The 19,524-nt window shown below is 38.2% G+C and overlaps 1 protein-coding gene across 4 annotated transcripts; it reads left to right on the top strand.

Annotated features, from left to right (window-relative positions):
* The first annotated feature begins 40 nt into the window (after positions 1-40).
* Positions 41-19,120, top strand: BROX (BRO1 domain and CAAX motif containing). Of its 4 annotated transcripts, none has more exons than XM_035010079.1 (13): positions 41-239; positions 2,366-2,475; positions 5,085-5,191; positions 5,545-5,641; positions 9,142-9,237; positions 10,541-10,613; positions 12,360-12,465; positions 13,151-13,240; positions 14,932-15,017; positions 15,940-16,021; positions 16,337-16,487; positions 17,381-17,540; positions 18,227-19,120. In XM_035010079.1, exons 2-13 carry the CDS (start codon positions 2,375-2,377, stop codon positions 18,311-18,313), a joined length of 1,236 nt encoding a protein of 411 aa, XP_034865970.1. In that variant the 5' UTR covers positions 41-239; positions 2,366-2,374; the 3' UTR covers positions 18,314-19,120. The 4 variants fall into 4 exon arrangements, with proteins under 4 accessions (XP_034865970.1, XP_034865966.1, XP_034865967.1 ...); XM_035010075.1 differs by having other exon boundaries at positions 2,340-2,475; XM_035010076.1 differs by lacking the exon at positions 41-239 and adding an exon at positions 708-726 and having other exon boundaries at positions 2,340-2,475.
* The last annotated feature ends 404 nt before the right edge of the window (positions 19,121-19,524 follow it).

The following is a 19,524-nucleotide window of genomic DNA, read 5'->3' as shown; positions in this document are numbered from 1 at the left end:
GTAGCTAGCACAGGGCTGAGGAACGGAGCGTTTCGAGGGGGCCCCTAAGCGGCGCGTACTGCCGCCTCGGTAGCTGTCATGGCGGCCCGGGCCACGTGACCCGGCTCAGCGCAGGCCTGGTTGCCCTTGCTCTGGTTCGGCAGCCCTGGCTCTCCGCCTCCCTCCCTTTCTCGTTTGTGGACTCGGACGTTCCCTTTCTTCCCTTAGGAGGACTGCTACACAGATTTCCGAGAAATCCGGTAAGTTTGTCATGAGAATGGGCGTCTCCCAGTAACACCCCTACCCCTGGCGTTATCCCGGAGTCCCAGCGATAGGGTCACCCCCCCACACCCTTTTACACGCGTTTTACAGTCTCCATAGACTCCCGGATAGTGTCCAAAAAAGTCTCCTTCTAATGCCTTGAAACAAACGAAAGAAAATGCGTGTTGGCCCTGCGAATCGATCGTATTAACAGCTAGACTCGCCGAATCCCCTTGCCCGCGTCTCCACTGGCAACCGGGGATCTTACAAGCTAAACGGGGGTTTGTTCTGCCGTCGTCGGCCCGTCTCTCCCGGGTGGAAAGTATCGGCTTTCCACGAAAATGCCTGTTCGGTTGGATGAGGGGGTTCCTAGGCTTGGCGCCTGCGCAAGGCCGCCGCGCGCCGCCTCCAGGGGTCGGCGCTCGGGAGGAAGAGGCTGGGTGCTAAACCGGAAGTGGGCGCTCCAAACTCGGGGGTGGCTCCCAGGTAGGTTCGTGGGGGGCCCGGGGCCTGGCGAGTGGGGGAACTCTTTCACTAATCGGAGGCAGGGGAGGTGGCAGCTTCGACCAGACCGTGGTGCTGGTGGCTCTCAGGGCACCCCTGCACCTGCGGGTGGGTGTGTCGCTGTTCTCGCCACCCTCCGAATTCCTGAAAACAGGAATGGCAGGTCTTAGAAAGGGGCAAGATGGGGCCGGGGCGGAGAGTACAGTCCTTACCCTCTTCGTTCCTGAAGCCAGGATACACGGAACTGTGGACATTTTCATCCAGGAAGTGGAAATCCACCTGAAAGGGGTATTGGTAGAAAATCTGCTGTCCCCAAATCGAGTGTATGGTGTGCCATTATCTCCAGAAGGCTTGATTTATATGCACGTAGAAGCTGTATTAATTTACTTGTTATAAAGTTGGTTTACATGGATGTTTAGAAGATTGTGTATATTCTTAGAAGAACTTGTTAAATGTTTTGAGCCGTAAGTGAACTTGCTCAATTTTCCATTGCGTATACAGTGCATGGAATATCTGGTGCTTTCCCAAATCGGTTTTGTCGGAAATAGGTGAATATTTTAAGGGAGGTGCTGCAGGAGGTGTTTCTTACACGGTGCAGCCCACGGTTGTTGTTTCTTTCCCCAGTCAGAAAATTCGATCAACAACATTGTATAATGCCTTTAAGTTAATTAAACCTTATCAGGCTTTCTTGACTGTGATTTCCCGGAATCTAGTTGCCACATTTAAGTGTTCTGCTGGGCCTTCCTGTATTCGCATTTTCTACCTAAGGACTATTAGGCAAGTGACATGCTTTTTTTTTTTTTTTGTAAGAATGATTTATTTATTTGAGAGAGACTGTATGCAGGGGGAGAGAGAGAATCCTAAACAGGTTCCATGTTCAGTGCAGAGCCCAACTCAGGGCTGGATCTTAGGATCCTGAGATCATGACCTGAGTGGAAACCAAGAGTAGTACACTTTATTTTTTTTTTTTTAAAGATTTTATTTATTTATTTGACAGAGACAGAGATAGCGAGAGCAGGAACACAAGCAGGGGGAGTGGGAGAGAGAGAAGCAGGCTTCCCGCCGAGCAGGGAGCCCGATGCGGGGCTCGATCCCAGGACCCTGGGATCATGGCCTGAGCCGAAGGCAGACGCTTAAGGACTGAGCCACCCAGGCGCCCCCAGGAGTAGTACACTTTAACCAACTGAGCCACCCAGGCACCCTTGGGACTATTTTTTAAGTTGGCATTTCACTTAGTTAGGTTTTCAGATATTTTGGGTTTATAGGATAGAAACTTTAATCGAGTATCATGTTTTTTTATTCATGAAAATTCTGATTTTTATTACTGTTCTGTGGAAAGTATATTTATTATAGAAACACATGCTGTGACCAGTTAATTGGCATCAGCAATACTGTGTTGGAAATACAGTTAATTTAAAACCTATTTATTTCAAGTAACCTTAGTTTAAATAAGGGTCATTATTTGTACGTGTGTATGTCTCATATATATACAAACACACACATATATATTTTAAAAATGTATACATATATCCTTAGTAAACTTAATTTTTATACTATTTACATTATTAAATGTTTCATTTTTATTTTTTATACAGTTTCCTTTTTTGTTTATAGGAAACAGCTGGAGAAAATGACGCACTGGTTTCATAGGAACCCGTTAAAAGCCACAGCTCCTGTCGCTTTTAACTACTATGGTGTAGCCGCTGGCCCTGCTGCTGCAAAAATTTGCAGGTTAGTTTTAGTTAAACTCAGCAAGTACTGATGGAGCCACTTTGGATACAAGGTACTACTTTAGGTTTCATGGAAATACAGAAGCATGTAACACCTTGCCCTACCCTTAGGCTCTTTGTAAACTTGCAAATGACCTGTGAAGAGTGAAATAATAGATTATAAAGTTTGGCAGTCATCTAGGCTGCAGTCCTTAATTTTAGATCAGTGAGTCCCAGAGAGGCTAAAACAATCACAATAAGAGTTAAGCTATATATTACAACAGTACAAGAGACTTCACAAAGCTGTATATGGATATTGTTAATTAGCCAGATAGTAAATTCATGGAGTTGTGAGCAGGGAGAGATCTCAGTAATCTGGAATAGGCTTTAGAGTGTTCATATAGGAGAAAGGACTTGAGTTGGAGTTTAAATAAATTGTATGGCTCAGTTCAGGAGTTGGCAAACTGTCCTGCAGATTTGGCCCACTGCCTATTTTTATAAAGTTTTATTAGAACACAGCCATGTCACCTCACCCCATTTATTTATATATTGTCTCTGGCTGCCTTTGGCTGCTCTCCTGTACAACAGCAGAGTGGAGTAGTATCAGCGGAGACTTTCTGAACCACAAAACCTAAAATATTTTTCAGGCTCTTTATGGAAAAGGTTTGCTAATACTTGATTTAGATTGTAAGAAGTGATAGAAGAAAATCATTTCTGTCAGGAAAACCTTTATTCTAGGGGTAGTGAGTAGAGCAGTTTGCAACAAAAGAGATATATGCAAGAGATATTTCAAAAGAGGAGTCAACTCTGGGAAGTTGAAAAGGATTCAGTCTATATGAATAGGTGATTTAGATGATCAAGACCTTGATGGTACCAGTAATGGAAAATTGAGAGTGTTGCTGCTTTTTGTGGAAAGAAGTAACAAACAAAAGATAGGAAAGCTGGCTTATTTATCTAGATCAGAGGTCATCAGACTTTCTCTGTGAAGAGCTGAGTAGTAAACATTTTAGGCTTTGTGGGGCTATATACAGCTGCTGTTGCATATTCTTCTTTGTTCATTTTACAAAAACAAGCTGAGAGCTGTACAAAAACAAATTATAGGTTTGTTTGCTAACCCCTGATCTTACACTCGTAGAGATTGGTCCCGGCTTAATTGTTATATCCATAGCATTGGGCAAGTCTCTTAACTTCTTTGGGTCTTATTATTCATTTTTAAAATGAACAGTCTAAAATAGATATTTCTAAGGTACATTTTTCCTGAAATTCTGTAATTTTAAGGTGAATATAACTTTATACAGTTGGGTTGCAGGTGATTGAGTGCCTACCCAGAAATAGCTAGCAACTTATTTGAGCCTAGAATAGGCCTTAAGAATTCAGCCTTGTTTCTGGTCCGGGAATTACTCTTGCCTAGCTTCTAGTTAAATAACTCAACAATGACAAATTCATAAGGTAGCCCATCCCATTCTGGTCATCTGTATGTAATTGTTGGTATGTACTTTCTTGGAAATAAGCCTTCACGGAACTTGTACCAGTGAGTAAACATTCCATTCAGACCATTTAAAATTAGGTCTGAGCTTTCTTCTAAACATCACTGCTGCATTATAGGCCTTGTACATCTTAAAACATTTGAAATGTTAGTATTCTTTTATTCAGCAAAGTATGTGCTTTGTCCTAGGCATCTACTAAGTTCTGGATATACAGTCCCTAGTCTCTCGGTGCTAACAACTGAAGTGTAGTCTTTCATTAGTCATTTATATGCAAGTGTCTTCAGTCATTGTCCCTGCGGTATGATTTCTGAACCCTCATTAAGCAAGTTACCTTCTGAAATTAGATGTGGAACTGGAACCCGGCCAAGGTAGAGCTGATGATGTAGATCTCAGATTGTATGAAAAATTGTTAAGACCTCAAAAGAGAGAAAGGCGGAAAGCCAAAGACTATAAACATTTTTAGGAACTTTAGAGATAAGAGGATATCCAGGAAGATTTAGTGTTAGTGGAATACAGGGAGAAGAGACTTTCAAGAAGGAAATGGTGGATCTGCAACATTTATTGCAGATATGGGGACCAGGGAGCAGTTTTAAAATGAGTAGTGGCCACATGTTCTCACACACTCTTGATGTGTATGTTGAATTATAGGATGCAATTTAAAAATAGGGTTTCCTACTTAATAAGATATATTGATATAATGTCACGTTTTGAAATTTTAAGGAGCTACTAAAACTGCATAAGCATGTTAAATTTCCATTTTTCAGAAAACTTTTATTGTGAACTGGTCTGTTTAATTTACTCATTCTTAATTTCTTTCTCCCATTTTGCATGCTTGTGTTTATTTGATTTTTTTAAATTGAAACTTGCTGTATATTTTTATTACACAATTGTATCCATGATTTGCCTCTTAGGTTGGGCTGAGCTTATTTTAGTACAACTTGTAAAACAGTTGTTACTAGAAATTTCACTTACCCCAGTGTTAGTCCTAATTAAGTTTATTCCTGTATACTCTTAGTAATACCTTAGAGGAAGTGTATGGGTGTGCATTATTTTAAAGCTTTTTACAGTTGAAACTTTAAGCCACTTTTACATAGATTCATCATAATGCAGCTTATTTAATTTTACTGTTTCTGTCTCATATAAGTGACTTGAGATCATCCAGAGCACGGCTGCTTGAACTCTTCACTGATTTGAGCTGTAATCCAGAAATGATGAAGAATGCATCAGATTCCTATTTTTCACTTTTACAAGGTTAGTTATTTATGGGAACTTCAGAGTTTTTAAAAAACAACTTTGCAGAAATTCACATTTAATTCTTAGACTTTACAAATTTGAATAGGTTAGTATTCTAGTCTGTATTCTTTGATATACTTGAGTTTCAGAAACGTTGAGAATGTCAGGATGGTATTGGTCCCTCTAACATTTTGAAAATTAAATGTGTACATATTTCATATTATGTTACCTTAGAAGAAGGTGTGAGGTATGGAGCGGGGAGAGGGGCTAGGAGTTTTCTTCAGATATCTGGATAAGTCATTATCTGAAAAAATTTCTAAACATAATACTTGATATTTCTTCTAAAACTGAAATTCTGTACCTTTTTACAGGTTTCATAAATTCATTGGATGAATCTACCCAAGAAAGCAAGTTACGATATATTCAAAATTTCAAATGGACTGATACATTACAAGGACAGGTTCCAAGGTAGGCAAGCTAACAGTACAAAACGGAAGCCATTTTTGTAACTATTTAGCCAGTGGTTAACCCATAGCCTCTGTTTTTGAAGAAATAGAATATAGATCTGATCAGCATTTTCTCTTATCACGTAATTAGTTAAAAACATTTGACCTAAACTCTTAATGCATTCTGTTAAGTAAAAATACAGTTTATTTCTCCTGGACCAAATCTGTTTCTGAGATAATCAATACAAATGTTAACCAGACTTGAACACTCTTGGCTTTATTAATTATATGCAAAGAACAGTTTGGAAATTTGGAATCCAAATCTATCTTTTAGTCTTTGCCTGCCTTCAAGGAGAGCCAAAGTTTGCTTTTCACCTAGTTTTCTTTTATGATGGATAGTTCAGATGTCTTTGGTCAGTCTCTTTCTTTCTCTTTGTCCCCAGTTCCACCCCAGCTCCATACTCTTTTGAGCATAGTTTTATTTTCTTCCTAATTTCTCGTCACTGTTTCTGCTCTTTTAAAAAATTTCGCCTCAGAACTTTCTTATCACTCACTTGAAACTAATCAGAAGAGGTCTAGTTACAACAGGAAACATCATAATGGTGCTAAACTTTTATTGAACTTTTTTTTTTTTTTTAACACCATTGTATTATTTAAGTGACCATGTATCCGGATCTCCCATTTGCTGTAGAAAGTTGTATAAAGTCAGAAGGGAAGGAAGTGGAGCTTGCTGAGAGACCCAGGGCAGGCATTGCAGTGGAAGGAGTGTGGACTTTGGGTTCCTATATATTCAGGTGCAATCTCAGGTCTCTCTGTGAACACCTGCTTCAACTCTGGGTTGGGGTTACAGATATAGGGTTTTTGTGAGGAACAAAATAGGCAGATTTATGGTAGGTGACTCAAATAATGCCAGGTGTATAATATTTAGTAAATTGTTAGTTTCCTTCCTTCCTTGGCAATATTGTATGTAGAATTCATAAATTTGGTAGGAAGTTGAGGACTATGGATTCTTTCCAAATTTTAATATTCTGGGATACTAAGGTTTTCCAAGTTCTCGTTTTATGTTTTTTTTTCTATTCTTTTTTTTTTATGTGACCCCTTTGTACTTTATCTAAAATTAAGGAATGTTTTTCTTCAAAAAGATGTTTTTTAGAGTCAAACCTCTATCGTTATGACATCACGAAACTTTGGCAGATTCTAAAGTGTTTTGTATTACATACATTTGGCACTTTTCCCCACCATGCCAAATTTTGATTACTTGTGACAGCTATTTTCAGCGAGTTTTATGAGACAGTGAAAAATTAGATGATGAAGGCCTTAAGGAATGATACCCGATATTCTCTACATCTGAGATTTTTATTTTTTATTTATTTATTTATTTATTTATTTTAAAGATTTATTTATTTATTTGAGAGAGCGAGAATGAGAGAGAGTACATGAGAGGGGGGAGGGTCAGAGGGAGAAGCAGGCTCCTCGCTGAGCAGGGAGCCCGATGCGGGACTCGATCCCGGGACTCCAGGATCATGACCTGAGCCGAAGGCAGTTGCTTAACCAACTGAGCCACCCAGGCGCCCTACATCTGAGATTTTTAAGTTGCTTTATCTTTGATTGCTGTTTATTCAGTAGAAAGTGTGCTGTGAATATATCTGTTCTGAAAAATGCTTTTTCAACTATATACATTCTGACTACTAAGATGTGGTACAATAGAAATGGAGTGTTTGGGAACAAGGCAGACTGAAATAAATGAAGGCTAAAAAGGGAGACATTTATTCATGAGACTTTATATAAATTAGCAAAACTATCTTATTTAAAGGTAAACTTATAAATTAGATTGCCTACCAGATTACCAGATATAATTCATTTGAAAGTTCTCAATGCTGAAAAGAATAAACTTTTTTTTTTTAAGATTTTATTTATTTTTCAGAGAGAGCGCCAGAGTGTAGCAGAAGCAGGGGGAGAAGGAGGCTGAGCAGGGAGCCCGATGTGGGACTTGATCCCAGGACCCCGGGATCATGACCTGAGCCGAAGGCAGACGCTTAACTGACTGAGCCACCTGGGCGCCCCGAGAATAAACTTTTAAACTGTGCATTACAGCTTTTACCGGTGGGGTATCGATGAGCTAAGACTGTTCTTAAGAGGTTTGTTTAGTGCTCTGGCAGCACATACACTAAAATCAGAAAGTGTAGAGATTAGCGTGGCCCCTTTGGCAGGATGACACATGGATTTGTGAAGCATTCCACTAAAAAAATACATAACTCACATGTTTGTGTATTATAACATATTAAACAGGGTAGTATGTAAGTTATTTTTGAATTGTGAATGTTTTATAACACCCCACCTTTTTTTTTAATCCAAAAAGTTTCCCTGTTTCCATTCCTTTTATGAGGCAGCAGTTAAATAAAAAATACAGAGTGGAGGGGCACCTGGGTAGCTCAGTCAGTTAAGCGTCCAGCTCTTGATTTTGGCTCAGGTTGTGATCTCAGCGTCATGAGATCAAGCCCTGCATTGGCCTCCGTGCTCAGCGGGGAGTCTGCTTGAGATTCTGTGTCCCTCTCCCCTGCCCCTCCCCCGACAAGTGCTTGTGCGCATGCATGTACCGTCTCAAATAAATAAATCTTTAAAAAACACAAAGTGGGACCATGATTCTAGTTTCTTCCCTTTGGGTAATTTTTCTGTATCTTAGTATTATGTGTATAAAATAAGGATATTCTGTTTTCTTCATCACTTAAGATAAATGAGTAATATATAAATTCAAGTTCTTATCAAAGCAGGAATGATTAAAAATTAGTATTACTGTATTTGCTAAATAAGCTCTTGCCATCCTCTTGGTGTCATGTTTAGTAATAGAATCTGAAGGAAACAAATCAGATGTTTGTAAGACGTTTTTTCTTTGTGGTACACATAATGATTGGCTTGGCATTCAAAGTCTACCCGTTTCACCTCAGCTTGGCTTTTTGACCTCGATTTCTTTTGACAAACCGTGTACTCCACACTAGTTGGGTCACTACTCTCAGAAAAAATGTTTATGCTTTTCTTGTGCTTTAACAGCATCATTCCCTTACCTGGGGTAACCTTCTGCCTCCCCTCTAGCCATCTTTCAAGGCACAATTAGAGACTGTCTCTACCATTAAACCTCCTTTAATCATTCTTGCCTGAAACAATCTCTCTCTGAATTCCATTGTTTTTAAATTGATATAAGAACCACCCACTCCAGAATCAACTGGGTACTTACTAAAAATATAGGTTCTGGGCCCCTCCCAGACTTTGTGATTCTCTGGAGTTGAGTCCCGTAATTTGTATTTTTAAAGCTAGTCTATGTACAGTAACCTTTGAGAATCTACTGTTCTCATGTTTACTATTATAGTCCATTATTTTTAGTCATTAAACACAAGGACTGTTTTCTTCATTTTTCCAGTTAGCATATAGTTGTTTTATAATTTTGAGTTGGATGTACAGTGGGCTTCATATAGCAATGTCTCAGTAATTGACAGAACTTAATGACACCCATGTTTATAATTCTAGTGCCCAGCAGGATGCTGTTTTTGAATTAATTTCCATGGGATTTAATGTAGCTTTATGGTATACCAAATATGCTTCAAGACTGGCTGGAAAAGAAAAGTAAGTCTAAAGGGGAAGGTTGTATACGTATGTGTTATTTTTCAAATATATGGAGATTCATTATTAAAAAGTCTGGGCTATTGATAAAAAATACCGCTTCTGTAAAAGGAAAGGTTGCCTCATAGTATTAGTATTTTAAGTATCGATTATGGAGCCCAATGTTAAAAGGGGAAAAAAATTAATCTTGTCATGAGGAAGGTCTTTCTAAATGAAACCCCAAACCAAGAGAAGGAAAAAATAGAATATTTGACTGCATAAAAGTACCATAAACAAAGTTAAAAAACAAATGACAGATGGTCAAAAAAATTGCGATGCCTGTGACAAATTGTTTTTATAATGGAAAGGAAAGGAAAAGATCAACAAATCATTTGAAAATAAGTGAAGGACATAAACTGGCAGCTCACAGAAAAAGAAATACAAACGTGAAAGATGTTTTGAAGGATTCGGGAACTGTTAAATGAAATAAGATGCAATTTTTTTTTTTAATTTTTTTTTTAAGATTTTATTTATTTGCGAGAGAGAGAATGAGAGAGAGCATGAGAGGGAGGAGGGTCAGAGGGAGAAGCAGACTCCCTGCTGAGCAGGGAGCCTGACGTGGGACTCGATCCTGGGACTCCGGGATCATGACCTGAGCCGAAGGCAGTCGCTTAACCAGCTGAGCCACCCAGGCGCCCCAAGATGCAATTTTTATAATAGTAAAAATGGGTGTTAGCAATATGAAACTGGCAACTACCAACTGTGGTGCATCTGACCATGCATATAATACGCAGCCATTTAAACATAAAGTTGAGGGGTGCCCGGCTGGCTCAGTCGGTGGAGCATGTGACTCTTGATCTCAAGTTGTGAGTTCGAGCCCCACGTCGGGGGTAGAGATTACTCAAAAATAAAATATTAAAAAAATAAGTAAAATAAAGTTGAATTATATGTGCTGATATAAAATTATCTCTAAAGTAATTAGGTGATTAAAACAAGAGTGTATATATGTGTTAAGTGTGTGCATGCATTAAGTGTAGAATATTTTGTGCTTGTTTAATGCACAGAAGATTATCTGGAAGGAACAGCAAGAAGCCTCTGTCCCAACCTATAGACAGGGTCTCCCTTTTTTTCATTTGTAGTGTGTTCTGTGGATAATTTTCATGTGCATTTGCTACTTTTTTAAGAGTCAGATTTTTTTTTTTGAAGGGAGAAAACTACTGGTGAGAAATACAAATGACTAATTTGGTTTTATGATAATGCATTAGTTGTTGGTTTTAGTACAAGAAACAGGATTCATCCTCTAACTAATGTAACCACTATCTTTAAGCATAACAGAAGATGAAGCAAAAGAAGTCCATCGAAGCCTAAAAATTGCAGCAGGGATTTTTAAACATTTAAAGGTAAAATAATAATAACGATAAAATATATTCCTAATGCTTTAATTCTTGAATAATTTTTCTTTCTTTGGGGAATGGGGAAGGAATTATTTCACTTTGTAAAAAGAACCTGGTATAGGTTGTTTTTCTTATGTTGAATACTTTATTGATGATTGCAGCCAATTACAGAAGTTCAGATGTCTTCATTTTAGAAAATCATCAGTGAATTTTACAGTTAGAAAATTGTAATTCACTGGTTATTTTTGTATCCCTTTGGTAAAGATAAAAAACAAAGCACAAAGATTGACGGTTCTTACCATTTCTCATTGCGGTCTGTGGCAGTTGCCAGGATAAATCATGATTCTGCAAAACTGAACTTCTGAGGGTATTCTCTGTATCTCCATGAAAAGGCTAGAGGGGCAGTCAGTATGCAGTAATTATATTAAATCTCCAGTGATGGAAATTAGGAGAAAGACTGATGTATTTAGCAATCAGGATTACCCCCACCTCATCCTTATTAAACCGCTATTTACTAAACACCTTCCAGAGGCTAATAGTAGGTTTTCTCACGATAAAATAAGATGCTTTTACAGTGATTAAAAACCTATGATCCTGAGTTACCTATAGAATTGTAGACCTCTTGGGGCGCCTGGGTGGCTCAGTCGTTAGGCGTCTGCCTTCGGCTCAGGTCATGATCCCAGGGTCCTGGGATTGAGCCTCGCATCGGGCTCCCTGCTCCGCGGGAAGCCTGCTTCTCCCTCTCCCATTCCCCCTGCTTGTGTTCCCTTTCTCACTGTCTCTCTCTCTCTGTCAAATAAAGAAATAAAATCTTAAAAAAAAAAAAAAAAAGAATTGTAGACCTCTTTCTACTCTACAGTTATTAATATAAATGAGTAATTCTAGCTGTCATGCAAAAGAACTTTGGTTACTGTTTCAGTTAAACATTTTCTTTTCGTTTTTTAAAGATTTTATTTATTAGAGACACAGAGAGAGAGGGAACACAAGCAGGGGGAGTGGGAGAGGGAGAAGCAGGCTTCCTGCCCAGCAGGGAGCCCGATGCGGGGCTCGATCCCAGGACCCTGGGATCATGACCTGAGCCGAAGGCAGACGCTTAACGACTGAGCCACCCAGGCGCCCCCAGTTAAACATTTTCTAAGATGAAAATGTAACTTGCATATCTAAGCTATCTGTTTTGACCCAAGTTTTGCAGACATGTATGAGAAACTTTAAAAATTTTTAGTATGTAGGAGCTTTTGTTCTCTAGAAGCTTAATATCGCTCCTTTTTACACTATTTTGGTGCCCTGAATTATTTTTGTTTAGGATTTTTTTTCTTTAAGACATTTTTTAAAAGATTTTATTATCTTTAATTTTAATTTAATTTATTTATTTATTTTGGGTGGGGGAGGAGAGGGGAAGGGCAGAGGGAGAGAGAAACCCAAGCAGACTCCATGCTGGGCCATGGAGCCTGACGGGGCTCGATCTCAGGACTCTGAGATCAGAACCAGAGCTGAAATCAAGAGTCATACACTTAACTGACTGCACCACCCAGGAACCCCAGGATTTTATTTTTAAGTCATCTCTATACCCAAGGTGGGGCTTGAACTCATAACCCTGAGATCAAGAGGAACATGCTCTACTGGCTGAGCCAGCCAGGCACCCCCTGAATTTCTGATAAATCCCCAAACTGAATGTCTCTTCCATTTTGTTCATCTCTAACAACTGGGTTAAAATAAAATGTGGCTTCTTTGTTGTTTTTCTTTCTCTCTCAGGAAAGTCATATCCCAAAGCTTATTACACCTGCAGAAAAGGGGAGGGATTTAGAGGCACGGCTACTAGAAGCTTATGTTGTCCAGTGTCAGGCCGAAGCTCAAGAAGGTATCCTAAATATTGTAAGATTTTTTTTTTTTTTTTAAGAAATTTCTCTTGGCATCTAATTTTTTTTTTTTTTTTTAAATCAGAATTAGCTGGATTTGAGTCTCACATTTGAGAGATTTATAGTGAGGAACAACTTCACCTTCAGCATTTGCCTTCATGGATAGTTTAGCAGGAAAAGGCCTTGTAGTTTAAAAAGGATTTTGATGTCATGCCATTTCTGACAACATCAGATTAATTCTGTAACTCCTCTTTTCCCTCTCTGCCTTGCTCTTTCCTTTTCTTCTTCCACTGTTTGGCTTGCCTTTAAATCTTCACCTTTCAGTGTCAGGAAATAAATGAAGACTCCAGTAAAACCAATAAAGAAACTTTGTAGGCTTTTTGTTTTTCTTTATTTTAAATTCCAGTGCCCTGGAAGTGTTTGTTCTCCTCTGACATGCTGTTTTGTAGTAGTAATTTTTTGTGATTAGCTAGTAATTGGCTAGTGATTTAAAGAAACAATATCAGAATCAGCAAGCTCAGTGTTTTTGGTTTATGTTTGCATTTTCTGTAAGTTAACTTTTCATGTTAAAATTCTTAACAAACTATTAAAATTCCAAATAGATTATTGGGCTGTCTTTTGCTGTTATAATTAATTTAATGCAAGTAAACTTAATTACACATTCACTTTATTGTGCTTTGGTTACAGTAACAATTGCTCGAGCAATTGAACTGAAACATGCTCCTGGACTAATTGCTGCACTGGCCTATGAAACTGCCAACTTCTATCAAAAAGCTGGTAAGTTTATAATTCTTTTGTTATATTTTTAGTCTTTAGATTTTCGGATTAAACTCTTGGCTTAACAGGGAATAAGCAGAACAAATAGATTCTCAGATCATTTCATCATTTGCAAAACTGCAATAATACCTGTGTTATTATCTTGTTTCAAAGAATGAGAACTGGGGGCACCTGGGTGGCTCAGTCGTTAAGTGTCTGCCTTCGGCTCAGATCATGATCCCGGGATCCTGGGATCGAGCCCTGCAGCAGGCTCCCTGCTCGGCGGGAAGCCTGCTTCTCCCTCTCTCACTCCCCCCTGCATATGTTCCCTCTCTTGCTGTGTCTCTCTCTGTCAAATAAATAAAATAAAATCTTAAAAAAAAAGAATGAGAACTGTTAATGCGCTACGTAACTTTTAATGGAAAGGACAGAGCAATCCTTCTTAACCAGTTATATGTAATAATTATACAGGTGTTTTAGTTTTGAAGTTTTTTTGATCTTAATAATAACCTTACAGTTGCTGTCATTAAAGAAACAACTCCAGAGAGTTAGTTAACCTGTAATTTAACTGTTAGCAGGCGTGAAGTTGGGACTCGAACTCGGGTCTTCTCATTAGCCTGTTATTCTTTTCATTCACTTATTTAGGAAACAAGCATTTGTTTCTATTTATGGGATGATTACTATTTTAGTTGCTTAGCTATACAAAGATTAATAGAACAGATTCACAGTCTGGTGAAAGAAACAAACACGTAGCCACATTATTATAGCATAAAATAAGATGTTATTACAGCAGTGTAATAAAAACCAAAGGATCTGGGGATGCTAGAGGAGACTGTCTAGGGAAAGGTGGAGTTTAAGCCTGACTTTGAAACATAAACAGAAGTTCTAAGTTTGCTAGGAAACTTTACCATATGAGAAGAGTAGAACATTCTGTAGTACATACAGAGAGAAGAAATAATTTAGCGTATTCTGGGACCTTTAAACAGATGCCTTAGCTGAAACACAGGGTGAGTGATAGGAGAAAAGCTTAGGAAAGTATGCATGTGTGAGATCCTGAATTGGTTTGAAAGCCTATCTAAGAAGTTTGGTTTTTATTCTGTAGATAATTGAAGCAAATCTGACTGATTGGATTTAAATTTAAGAAAGGTCCCTTAATTGTAAGATGAGAAATGGGCTTGCTAGGTGAAGGACTATTAGGCTGACTCCACAAGTGATTATGGTCTATGGAAGAAGTGATGGAAGCATTGACAAAGACACTGAAGTGGGGAGTGGAAGAGAAATGGATTAGAGAGAAGTTGGCAGGATGTGAATAAGTGTGTTAGGCAAGATTCAGTGCTGCAGTGATGGACCAGTAAGGAAAGTGTCCGTGTTTCTGACTTGGGTGACCACACTACACATTGCTATGTTACATAATTTTAAGAAAACAGTATAATGGTATGTAATTTGTATTTATCTTGAAGTTCTGTGTTTATCATTATCTTAAACTTGTTATGTTAACCATCAAAAGACGGGCCATGGCATTTAAACAGTCTTATTATGTAGTTAAAATATTATGGGAAAATCACTTTAAAGCAAAGTTTTTTTGGAAAATGTGTAAATGCTTGAGTTTTAGACTTGAATGGCATTCTGCTTTTAGCATCTGAACACATGATCTAAAGTCTTCTAGTGAATCAGGGTGAAATTATATTTTGCTTTTTAAAATGTAACTTTAGATCATACTTTATCCAGTTTGGAACCTGCGTATTCTGCTAAATGGAGAAAATACCTTCACTTGAAAATGTGTTTCTACACAGCTTATGTAAGTATTTATAACCTGAACAACAATGTAAATTACTGTCTTTCCAGCCCCTTGAGTGCTAGGTCTGTCATCTTGTCAGACTTTAATTAGCGTTTTACAAATAACGGACAGGTCTCAACTGTTCACGGACAGTGCAGCCATTGTGAGCTGAAGTGGGTGGAAAGACGTTATGTAGAATTGTAGAACTGCGTTATAGCAGTGGAATGACTATTTGAGCGAAACCCGCTTTTAATCTGGAACCTTCTCTCCTTTCATCTTGTACATTGAAGAAGGTATTTACCGATTCTGATCTTAAGGCATTACACCCAGTATGTCCGCTGGATCTGTGCAGAACCCTTAGTAAGCACTGTTTGAGAAGTTACTTACCAGTCTCTTACACCCACCAACAAACTTACTTGTTTGTTGGTTAGAATGTCATGTGAGAGATAATCAAACACCGTTTTTGGATCCAGGTTGATACTTTATTCCTTATACCTTAAAAATCTGTTTTCAAGAATTTGCAGTCCTGCATTTGATACAGACATTGAAAGAATGAGCATGTCCTACTACAGGCTGATAAAATGTCTCTTGACAACTGTTTAGTCATTAACCTTAGAATCCTCCCTCCCTATCCCTCTGCATTAGCACCGCAATTTCCTTCCTTTATCTGCTGTGCCCAAATTGTAAAAACAGATTTCATTATTCAGAAATACTTTTTGCTGTCAGCCCATAGTTAGAAGGTTAGTGTGGCTCAAAACCTTGACATAATCCCACTTTTTATACTAACAGATTGGGGGGAAGCTTACTGAGGAAAGAAGTGTAAGGGGTTGCATTGATACTTCTAACAGTGGACAAAGGCGCTCATTCATCTGATGTATATGTAAAATGATAGCAGAAAGCATCATTTGCGGAGAGAATGAATAAAAATTTGTTTCTTTATCAGGCTTACTGTTATCATGGTCAGACTTTGTTGGCTAGTGATAAATGTGGTGAAGCAATCAGGTCTCTCCAAGAAGCAGAAAAATGTAAGTATTCCTGCCAGAATATTAACTCCTTTTTAAAAAACAAATGTTTTATCATAAAAGGAAATAAGCAGTTAAAAGAGATTTTTGGCTGAGTTCATGAAAGAATGGGACCAAGTGAGGGAATTGGAGAGAGAGAAACAAAGTTTTAAAAGCCAAAAAACCTGTAGAAAATACCCCCTTTCCTCTTACACTATTACTGATATTACTGTTCTACTAGGTAAGGAGCAGAAAAGTTCCTATCATCTCTGATTCAAAGCCTTTTTAGTATAGTCAATAATTATAATCAAATGATTTTTATACCCCTTTCACATGCAGTTTATGCAAAGGCAGAAGCATTGTGCAAAGAATATGGAGAAACCAAAGGACCCGGACCAACGGTCAAACCTTCAGGACACTTATTCTTTAGGAAACTTGGAAATCTTGTGAAGAATACCCTAGAGAAATGTCAGAGAGAAAATGGATTTATGTGGGTACAGCTCGGTATTATTTTAGTAATATTAGTATAGTATATGTATTTGTAATTATAATGTTTAAATATGTTGTATCAGTAATCTCACAGTTTGTTAGTCTCTACCCCCAAAGATTTTATGTCAGATTGCATTTAAGTTTAACTAATTTTGTCTTTAAATTGGTAATAAAGTTCCCTTGTGTTGGACCTGACTTTATTCTGCTTCTGATGATGATATATAAAAGCAGATTTTAAAATTAAACATAAGTTATTAACATATAGCTCCCTTATAGTGTCTTAATTTTCTCTTAACTTCGCCTCCCTGCTACTTCTTCCCCATGTGTTATATATAGCTTCTCTGCTCCCTTTGCATATTCATCTCACTCTGGTTGCAGCTGTCTGTAAAGCAGGGAAATGGATTTTCTGTCAGTCCTGCCTAGTCCTATCGAGCAGTTTTCCATTAAGTCAGCATTGTTCAAACTGTAGATCACCACCTGTGTGGGTTGGGAGAATCAATTTTGTCCCCACTTTGTCTCTCTACGTCCTTCCCCTTATATTCTGCATCTGGTCACACTGAGCCCTTTTACTTGCTTAAACATGCCTAGTATAACTTTTATCACTTCCTTTGGAAAGCATTTCTGAACCACCCCCGCCCCCCAACATTGGGGTTAATTGCCCCTCTTTCGTGTTCTCATGGTATACAACATCTGTTACAGCTTCAGTTACGATGCATTGTTGTTGACAAGTTTTCCTGACTGTTTCGTCTACTCATACAAGCTGCATGAGGCAGGAGAATCTTGTCTGTCTTATTCATCATTAAATTGTCTTTCTCTCTCACAGGGCCTTGAACATAGTAGACGCTCAAGTAGTTGATGAATGAAATGAATTGCTTTCTATATTGCTTTTTGCAGTTACTTTCAAAAAATTCCAACAGAAGCTCCACAACTGGAACTCAAAGCAAATTATGGTCTCGTAGAGCCTGTACCTTTTGAATTTCCTCCTACAAGTGTGCACTGGACACCAGACACGCTGGCCGCATTTGATCTCACCAAAAGACCCAAGGATGACAGTGTACGAGATTGGCTTTCTTCCATTTGTTCACAAAAGTTCAAAAAGAGAATTCAGAATTAGCATTTTGGTATTTTTCTCTACTTAAAGTAGATCTATACATTTGTCTAAATGTTAAATTAGCTAACTGCAGTGTTTGGTGTAATGTGTGTTGTTGAACTCTCTCAGAGATAAGATCTCTAGGCCTTAATTATCTTCTGATTTCCTACATAATTGAGTCGTTTTTGAACACATTATCTTGCCTTTCTGTAGTTTATCAGAGATGCTTTTAAGAAGAGTGTGGGAGAAGAGGTCTAAAACAGATGGCTTGTCCATGTTTATATTGCTATAGCAATACTTTGTTTTTGATTTAGCATATCGCAGGGTATTTGAAGATTTGATCTAATTTCAACATTCCATGAAATCATCCAGGGGTAAAATAAGACTGCTTTTATTCATTTATATCTAAGTACGTCTAGGTGTACTAAATCAAGTAGTAGATTAAGTGCAAAATTTGAGGCTTGACTGCCAAAAGAGGAGGGGTCTGAAAAAAAGGGAATGGGAATTAATTTCCAGCCATAGCTCCTTCCTTGAAATGTTTTTATGTAATTTCATTTCTTAAAAGTCTAAGGTGGAAAAGATATAGTGTTTGTTTTCCAAATAATTAGTTTACAGTTAACAGTTAACACTGTGTTTCTCTTTCTCCCTAGCCCAAACCCAAACCAGAAGAAGTGGTGAAACCTGTGAAAGAACCAGATATCAAACCTCAGAAGGACACGGGGTGCTACATCTCCTAAAGTACATTGATAAAATGTGCACTTTGAATTTCTCTACTAGTAGATAAGATAAACCATGGAACTTCAGTTTGTATTTCTTGAAATGTTTCCTCTGAAGCCTGTAGAATGACTTAGTACATTCAGAGGGAATCTGCCTTCAGTTTATTTGTTCTTGATTTTTAATATAGTAGAGATGTTTCATGCTTTGTTTCCAGACTCCCATTTTAATCAGGACAACACGTAAAAGATTTTATTGTGCCTCTGAAGGGCATGTTTGGCTGTTGATTTTTGTTCTGAACTCTGAGTAGTAATAAGTTTCCGGTTACTATATTATAGTGGTTTCGGGTATGTTTTTCTATCTTCACAAACAAAAAAGTTTATTTTCCTTTCTCTTACTTGATGCCAGAAGAATGACAGGAGTTGGATTTTAACCGAGAGGCTTTTCCCCCTCACCATTATGTTGTCACACAGACTTGTTATGTTCTGGGTCTATTATCTTTTCTGGTAGAAGAGTCATTTATAGTTGGAGATCAGAAAATCTGCATACCAAATCCCTTACATATGTAAGAAGCTATAATTTGTTCAGAAATCAGTGTTTATAGGTATTTTGAGACCATTTAAGAACTTACCCCAGGGGTGCCTGGCTGGCTCAGTGGGGGGAGCATGCGACTCTTGATCTTGGGGTTCTGAGTTCAAGCCCCATGTTGGACATAGAGATAACTTAAGTAAATAAATAAATCTTTAAAAAAAAAACAAACACATACTCCTGTTCTGGTAGCCTCGCACTTTATTTCAATCTCAATAAACCTACAATGATTTTTACAAGTACCTTTCCTGATGGGTTTTTTTACTTAGAGGACAGAACTTTGTGACAGCTCTTTATGAACACAGAATGAAAATGTTTTTGCAGAAGTGAGATACTGCGTGATATAAAGAAGAAACTTTTTTTTTTTTAAAGATTTTATTTATTTATTTGACAGAGACACAATGAGAGAGGAAACACAAGCAGGGGGAGTGGGAGAGGGAGAAGCAGGCTTCCTGCGGAGCAGGGAGCCCAATGCGGGGCTCGATCCCAGGACTCTGGGATCATGACGTGAGCCGAAGGCAGATGCTTAATGACTGAGCCACCCAGGCGCCCCAAGAAGAAACTTTTAAACCTAAACGAGATAGGTTGTCCTGAATTACACTAGTAACTCTACATTTTGGCGACAGAAGTTATGGTAAAATGCCTT

Source organism: Mirounga leonina, unplaced genomic scaffold (genome assembly GCF_011800145.1).
Source record: "Mirounga leonina isolate KUSES-001 unplaced genomic scaffold, KU_Mleo_1.0 Mir_154, whole genome shotgun sequence".
NCBI classification, from domain to species: Eukaryota; Metazoa; Chordata; class Mammalia; order Carnivora; family Phocidae; genus Mirounga; species Mirounga leonina.
The sequence above is the reverse complement of the archived record's forward strand: the minus strand, read 5'-3'. Positions and strand labels throughout refer to the sequence as shown.